Raw genomic sequence first — 8,189 nt, 5'->3', positions numbered from 1 at the left:
ACTTTGGCTGAATCCAATTGTTGGTCTCCCCCTGGTGCTACTGGGCATATAAAAAGATAAGTAAGGCATTGTGCTTGCAAGGAATGCATAGTCCTGTGCATTTATTTATTTATTATATATTTTATTATTTTTATTTTATGTGTTTGAGTATACCCATGTCATGCAATGCCTGAGGGGGTCAGCAGAGGGCATCCAATTCTCCTAGAACTGGGACGGTTGTCAGCCACCATGTGGGTGCTGGGAATTGAGCCTGGGTCCTCTGCAAGAGCAGCCAGTGCTCTTAACCACTGAGCCGTCTCTTCAGTCCCCAGTCCTGTGCATTTATATGTACATGAAACAATCAGAGAGCAACACAGTGTATGAGGGGCTTTAAATACTATAAATACTTAGATAAAATGCTATTTTAAAATATAGATCATTGATAGTGTAGAAGTTATCTTACGCCTTTCTCAGTAGTTCAAAAGAGAAATTTCATCTTAATTAGATATTTACTGTCAGTCATTGTGATACTTTTTAGCCAAAATTAAGTTACTAGTTCAGTCATAATCTTGACATGTAAATTTCTGCACTGCTCAACTAGAGATGTCCTTTTAAAATAGCACTGGGCTCATCCTTTCTTCTCAGTACCTCCTCTGGTAAATGAATGCTTGTACCAAGTTCAGGGTATCAGTGTAGATGGATTCTCCTAAGCCCAGTGTATTAGTATCTTTTCTGTTGCTGTGACAAAAACACTGACCAAAACAACTTACAGAATGAAGAATTTATTTAGCTTACGGTCCCAAAAGGGCAAGAGGCCATCATGGTGGGGAGGCATGGCGACAAGCAGAAAGCTGAGCACCCACATCTTCAAGCAGGTATAGGAAGCAGAGAGCGACTGGCAATCTGACAAGGCTTAGGAATCCCCAAAGTCTACCCACCCAGTGATGTGCTTCCTCCAGCAAGGCCACACCTTCTAAGACCTCCCAATACAGCTTTACCAACTGGGGACAAAAATGTCCAAACACTTGGAGCTTATAGTGGACATTTCATTCAAATCACCACACTCAGTATCTCATAACACTGGTCCAACTTCTAACAGCTATAAACGTCATCTTCCTGAAACACAGATCTAATGCTGATGCTTCATATCACAAAAACCTTCAGTGGAGCATCCTGCCAGGATAGTAGCGTGTAACCTCCCTATCCTGGTGCTCACAACCCACCATCATTTGTCTTTTATTGACTCTTTCAGCTTTTGTTCTAAGACATCATTCCAGTCACCATTTCCCACCTCCAACTCTTTAGTCCAGCCATATTCTTTTGCTAGTATATTTTTCTCTTTCTGCCAAGTAGAGAGAGGGAGAGGATTCCAGGCAGAGAGAATAGCATGCTTAGAGATGTAGAAGTGGGCTAGCACTGAGAGGTTAAAAATGACTCAGCTGGGAATTGATTTGCGATGATAGTCATGGATGACTGATCATTTTAAAAAGAAAGCTCTAATGTGTCTTGTGACCTGACTTTACTTTCCCGGTTAGATATGTGGAAGGAAGCTCTATTCCTGTCCCCACGCACTACTACAGCATCATCACCAGCTGCCTGGACTTCACCCAGCCTGCTGACAAATGTGATGGCCCCCTCTCTGTGTCTTCCTTCATCCTCCCTCACCGACCCGACAATGATGAGAGCTGTAATGTAAGTTCAGAGACAGAGACCTTCACAATGCACTTTTGTACTTAGTCTTGTTTTCTAACCTATATTCCCACCGTTGAACCAGAATACTTGCGTTATAAAACATTGACTCATTCATCCAAACGGAAAGCAGAAAAACCCAAATAGATCTTTATTTAACATACAGAGACCTGGTATTCTATAATAATAGATTTTTATTTTTTACTCTGTGTGTGTGTGTGTGTGTGTGTGTGTACATGCAACACAGTTCTATTTATGTATTCAATTTTAGCAAATGATAAGGTGTCCAAGTGTTTTTGAGTTGAAGGAGACACACACACACACACACACACACACACACACACACACACACACGAAAGTTAGGCCAGACATGGTGTTACATGCCTTTAACCCCAGCACTCAGGAGGTAGAGGTGGGCAGATCTCTGTGAGGTTGAGGCCAGCCTGCTCTACATAGCAGGTTCCAGGTCAGCTGGGTCTATAGAGAGATCCTGACTCAAACAAAACAAAACAAAAAACGAAGAAAAAAAGGATAGTAAAATTATAATAATTGGAGTAATTTAAAGGAATTTATTGTGTATAATCTCTCTATTTTTGTGGATCTTTGAAAATATTCATAGTAAAACCTTTTTAAACACATACACACGCTACTTATTAGTCAAGTTATCTTTTGCTACTACTTATAGGTAAGTATAAAAGTCACCTTACAGCATAGATGACCCTGAATCACTTATTCTCGTGTGGAGACAACTGGGAGGCTGGATGTACTAATGAAAAATCACTCAGCAGGAAGATAGGAGCCATGCTGTATAAACTGATTTTGTACCGAGGTACAAAGAATGTAATCTCTTCAAGTATGGTTGATGTGGTGGATACTCCTTGCTGGAAGATTGAGTTTAGAAGTAATAGTTGGTATGCTTTTATTTCACTTAATAGAAGAATCAGGGGTGGAATCTATAGGAGATGACTGTTAGTCAATAAAGTGCACTCAAATCCTCAAATTGTATAAGGTGTATAAGAAACGACAGTGTCAGCCATAGCCATGACTCCTTGGAAGCCTACAATATGAGGCTGAAAATTCTATATTATACCATTTTTAAGGTATGGAAACTGCTACATTAAAAGGCAAACAGTTGTTTCAACCAAAACCATCATCTTCATGGGCAGTGTGACCATGGGACAATGGCTTCATTCTGGATGAAGGATTTGGGCTATGACTGCTCAAAGCAAAATAAAGATTTCAGGAAAAAAATTAGAAATTTGAGCTGTGGTGTGCAACACTAGTTACATTTGTCTACAAAACTGGATTTGAGGGTAGTCGTAGGTAAGAGTCAACCCTTGGTCTTAGCCAAATGTCTGAGAAGTGATGGACAAATGATTACTAAAATTGCTTGGGGGTGGCCTGGAGAGATGACTCAGCAGTTTAGAGCACTGAATGTTCTAGCAGAAGACCTGAGCTCGAATCCCAGGACCCACATGCCTGCTAACAACTGTCTGTAATTGCAGTTCGAGGGCATCTGATGCCCTCTTCTGTCCTCTGTGGGCATTGCATGACACAGGTGCACCTACATACACGCAGGCGTAACACTCATACACATAAAATAAAATAAAAAAGTAAATAAGTAAATAAGTAAATAATAAATAAATAAATAAATGATTTGGGGTGATGAAAAACTGGCTGCTCTTGCAGAGGACCCAGGCTCAGTTCCCAGAATCCACATGGTGACTAACAACTATCTGTAACTCCAGTTCCAGGGGGATGCCCTCCTCTGACCTCTGCTGGCATTGCATTGTACTTATATACATACAGGCAAAACACTCATATATAAAATAAAAATAAGTAAATTTTTTAAAATTTCTTGAAATAAAAATTTAAAACTGTAGCAGTAATAATATTAACACTAATTGTGGTAGCTATAGTAGTAATTGGTACCATTTACTGAATATATGCTGTAATCCAAGTATTGTACCATTCCTCTATGTATATTATTTCTGTCATCTGATCAACCTGTAAGGTTTCTCTTTTTCTTTCTCCTGCCTTTTTGTTAACTGTTCAGAAACCTATATTTAATAAAGGAAAAACATGTTTCCTGATGACTTGCTTAGTCAGCAGGATAGCAGAACTTTGCATGCCATGGCTATTTACCAGATATCTGTATAGAACTTTGGGAGTTTTCCTTATTGTGCAAGAATTAGATAATCAAGAAAAAAATGTTTACTCAGAAGAGCAACATTTTAGGCTTTGCTTTAGGGAGATAAAATTGAGGTGGAGGAGGTTAAGCATGGTGGTCAAGGGGCACTGGCAAGATTCATAGGCCTGCGGTCACAGAATTTGACCTGGGGTGTGGTCTTAGAAACTTTAAAAGGTTTCTGGAAGGCAGCAGTATGGTAGCCAAAGGATTACCGGTACTCTACACTTGTTAGAAAGGAGGAAAAGTGAGGGAACTGAAAATGAGAGGTGAGCTGGCATCAGTTTACTAACTTGACTTTAGTGCATTACCTCAAGGGTAGCTAAGGGCGCTCCAGGGGAATAGAACGGCCCTGTGTAACACCACTATGCTTCCTTTGGTGAAGCTTCAGTTTAAAAACCTGCTAGGAGGTAAACCAAACACATAATGAAGTTCAAAATTGCCCTTAATTTTTAATGTATATTTTTATTGTGCATTTTATATAATGCATCTTAATTGTATTTAGAACCCCTCCCCTATCTGCAGCCTTCCACCAGATTTCGTGCATTCTGTTATATATGTCAAGGCCTATGCAGTCAAATTTGTGTCCCCAAATGTCCCTTGGTATGAATTCATCCTCTGGAGCCTGTTTAGCCTATCTAGTGTCACTCCCTTAAGGAAGATCAACTCTCCCTCACCCAGCAGTTATCTCAAACCAAACAAAAACCCAGCATAGAACTTGGGAAATGAGCAAGAAGTCCCAGTCTTAGCCCTGAATTTTTAAGATAAAGGAAAGATTACATAGACATTTATATGCATCGCAGTTCTTCATGTTCTTTAGGCATTATGGGAATCTGGTAATGGCCAGTTTAAAAGGCTGGGGGGAGTGAATGCGAATAAGCACATTAGATAAAATTCTCAAAGAATCAATACAAATACTTATTTAAAAACACCTCTAATCCTACCACATAAACAATTCTCTAGGTAACCCAGGCTTTTCACCTGGAAAATGAAATCCATACCATTGTACCCTCAAGGTACAGTATTATCCTCTGTCTAATGGTTCTTCAACCTGCAGAAAATGTAGAAGTCCTTTCAGAGAGTTCATAGTCATCATGCTTCTTGATTAAGAATCCTCTGTCAATATAGAAACTTGTCTTCATTTTTAAAGTATACTTTAAAACTGTTTGGACTCAAATCTATAGTCGTACTTGGGAGAAAGTCACGGAGAAAAGATAGTTGAAGAATAAATAGACACAGAGCAAAATTTTAGTTTCTCTTCCTACCTTGATGCATATGAACTTTTAAAACTGAATTTTATTAGTTTTGTATCTTGCACTTATTCAGCATCAGTAATAACTTCTGTGGATTGTCAGCTAATCAAGGCAAAAGATACTTTCTTCACATGTAGCATATCATGTATTGTATAAGACAGATTGCAGACAAGTTTTTAGCAGGGGAGAAGCAGAAGAGAATATTCCTCTAATGAAATTGGCAACTCAGTCCTTAAGAAAAGAGGCAGCAAGAGACAGATTTTTTTTCATTCTTGAATTCCTATAATTCCAGTTTGCCATAATGTTAAATTAGGAAAAACCTTTTCACCCCTGTCCACATATTCAAATAATTGCATTTACAAAGGAAAAATTGGGCTCACTGACCATTGAAAAAGCCAACAAATGAGCAAATACAAAAAAGCTCCCCAAATATAACCTCTTACTCTGCTTGCTCTGAGGGGGTCTTGACCCATCAGGAGACCTCCTACTTTGTTAATTATATGGTCCTGCAGAGGACTTGTCAGCAACACTGTGGATAGGGCTAAATTTAGGTTTCATTTTACTGTGAGCTGCAGAGATCTTGGTTAGGTTTTAGGAGGGTGGAGCATGGAGGGCCAGAATCCTCATTTTTCTAGCCTGCAAAGCTGTTTCTTCCCTTGCCTTCACTTTGACTAGAACGGCAAAGCATTGGTTTCCTGAACCAACAAGCTCATGGTACATATTTAGACCTGGCACAAGATGTTGTCACCTCTTGTCCAGGTCTGTGTGGATTGAAGCTTTCTGAGAAAACCTTTGCAGGTTTTGGGCTTTGGTGGCTGGTACAATGAGGTGGTAGTGGTCAAGAGTTGGGTGAGGGTGATCTGAGCATTCTCGGCCTTGAGCCGTGCAGAACTCATGAGAAGTCCCTAAAGTCTCTCGCTGGACACTTCAGTTCAGGGGCCTTAGGGAATGCAATCTCTTGTGAAGGCGCTGCTGCTCCTGGCTGCGAATGAAAAACTCTTCTTAATTCATAGGACTTTCAGATCTTAGTCTCCATCGCGCCCCGCAGTGTTCCTCCCAAAATGAAATATTTTTGAGGTGCAAGGACTGCCTCATCTGAATTGCCTTTGAGTTTCAAGTAAGACATGAAGCAAATTGTTTGGTGATGGACATCTGAATATTTTCAACCTGGAGTTTGTGCCAAGGAGGCCATTTTATATAAACAGCTAGAGGTTTCCTTCCTTCATGCCATGGTATTTCTGTAGCTCATTTTCCCTTTCTTCTTTTCCTTTTTAATTCTTTCTACCTCCCAGCAAGCTGCTGAGGTAAGCTTTAGTGACCTTGTGAATCAGTGAAGAAATGAGGCCTTGGGAGGCCACTTACCTTCACCAAGATGCCGCAGCCAGGAGGTGGTGGAGCCACAATCCTAACTCCTACTTCTGCAGCCCGAAGTGCCAAACGTTATCAATTGACCTGCTTTAAGCTAAACTCACTATGAGATATTAATTCACTGCCACCTAATAGGATGTAGTTGACACCATGGGTTCTTCTGAGCAACCTTGGAATGCACACTTAATTTTGTGTATTCGGCACCAGCTCTTTGCTTATTTTGGGAAGCAGAAGAGCATTCCAAATTAAGTGTGCTCTGAGTTCAACCGAGAAGAGAAGCAAATGACCCGCATCTGCAGGGTCAGTGGTTTTCCTAATTTTGATTTATGTTCTGAGAACCTATTGAGAACAGCGGCTTCACACACCACATGTCTCATTTGCTTGGTACAGCTAATTACTGTTGAAAATGTTTATAGCCAAGGGGCAGGTATTTGTGGTGCCTTCCTGACAGGAATTCTGTAGAGAGAAGGGAAGGTTAAGCAGGAACAACATGCTTTGGCACGGTGTGCAGCAGTGTATAAAATGACCATTTAGAGAACCTCTTCTAGAAAATTCTGATTTCTTCATTTCCCTTGCAGAGCTCAGAGGATGAATCGAAATGGGTAGAAGAGCTCATGAAGATGCACACAGCTCGGGTCAGGGACATCGAGCATCTCACCGCTCTGGATTTCTTCCGGAAGACCAGTCGTAGCTATCCGGAAATTCTGACACTCAAGACTTACCTGCATACGTATGAGAGCGAGATTTAACTTTCTGAGCATGTGCGGTGTAGTCTTATCAACTGGTGTATATTTTTATATTGTGTTTGTATTTATTAATTTGAAACCAGGACATTAAAAAAGACACTTAGTATTTTAATCCTGTGCCAAATCTGCCGTATTAAGCCCGAATGATGCCGCTGTTTTTCCTCTAATGCTTGATTAAGACAGTATTGTATTCCGAGTAGAGCTTGTAATAAATACTGCAGCTTGAGTTCCTGGTGGCAGCTTCTAAACAATGCTGCAGATTGGATATCTGCACTGAGGAAATATTAATTTTCCAGTGCACAGTCACCACATTTAGTCCTGTACTATATCGAAATACTGATTTTGTAAAGTTACATTCATCTGCTGTTAACTATGAAAGACGTATTTAAGCCTTATAGACCAATCTTAAATATAATAAATCACACACTCAGTTTTTCTCTAGTTCTGTTTGACCTTTGTTTCACTTATGGATTCGAGGGGGGTTAGCTTCAGGTGTCTGCATGCATATGCGGAACACATTTCTTTAGTTTTATTAAAGTATTTTCCTAACTATTTTTTATTTTATGTGTACAGGTGTATTGCCTGCATGTACGTAAGTGTGCCTGTGTCATGCAGTGCCCACAGAGATAAGAAGACAATGTCAAATTCCCCTGGAACTGGAGTTATGGACAGTTGTTAACTGCCATATGGATGGGTGCTGGGAATTGAACTCTTGTCATCTGCAAGAGCAGCCAGTGCTCTTAACCTCTGAGCCATCTCTCTAGCCCTAGGGGCACATTTCTTCTACTGAGTCATTTTCTTACTGTGCCCTTGATATTTAAATACATGATGTGTATGCATTTATCTGTGGGCAATCAGAGAAGCAGAGGGAAAAGCAATCAGGGGGAGATGAGCTATCCTCTCCTAACCTAAGTCTTTAAAATATTTTGAAGTTTGGAAGATTAGTCTCTTTTGATCGTGTTGGGT

The 8,189-nt window shown here is 40.2% G+C and overlaps 1 protein-coding gene across 6 annotated transcripts in view; it reads left to right on the top strand.

Annotated features, from left to right (window-relative positions):
• The window catches only part of Enpp2 (ectonucleotide pyrophosphatase/phosphodiesterase 2), a 123,675-nt gene extending 116,011 nt beyond the window's left edge, over window positions 1–7,664 (top strand). For all 6 annotated transcript variants that reach the window (XM_008837974.3, XM_008837972.3, XM_008837978.3 and 3 more), the window contains 2 exons: window positions 1,515–1,671; window positions 7,056–7,664. In XM_008837974.3, coding sequence (XP_008836196.1) covers window positions 1,515–1,671; window positions 7,056–7,226 — 328 coding nt within the window. In that variant the 3' untranslated portion in view covers window positions 7,227–7,664. The remainder of the gene's footprint in view (window positions 1–1,514; window positions 1,672–7,055) is intronic.
• The last annotated feature ends 525 nt before the right edge of the window (window positions 7,665–8,189 follow it).

This window comes from Nannospalax galili, unplaced genomic scaffold (genome assembly GCF_000622305.1).
Source record: "Nannospalax galili isolate Female #2095 unplaced genomic scaffold, S.galili_v1.0 scaffold17, whole genome shotgun sequence".
Lineage (NCBI taxonomy): Eukaryota > Metazoa > Chordata > Mammalia > Rodentia > Spalacidae > Nannospalax > Nannospalax galili.
The sequence above is the reverse complement of the archived record's forward strand: the minus strand, read 5'-3'. Positions and strand labels throughout refer to the sequence as shown.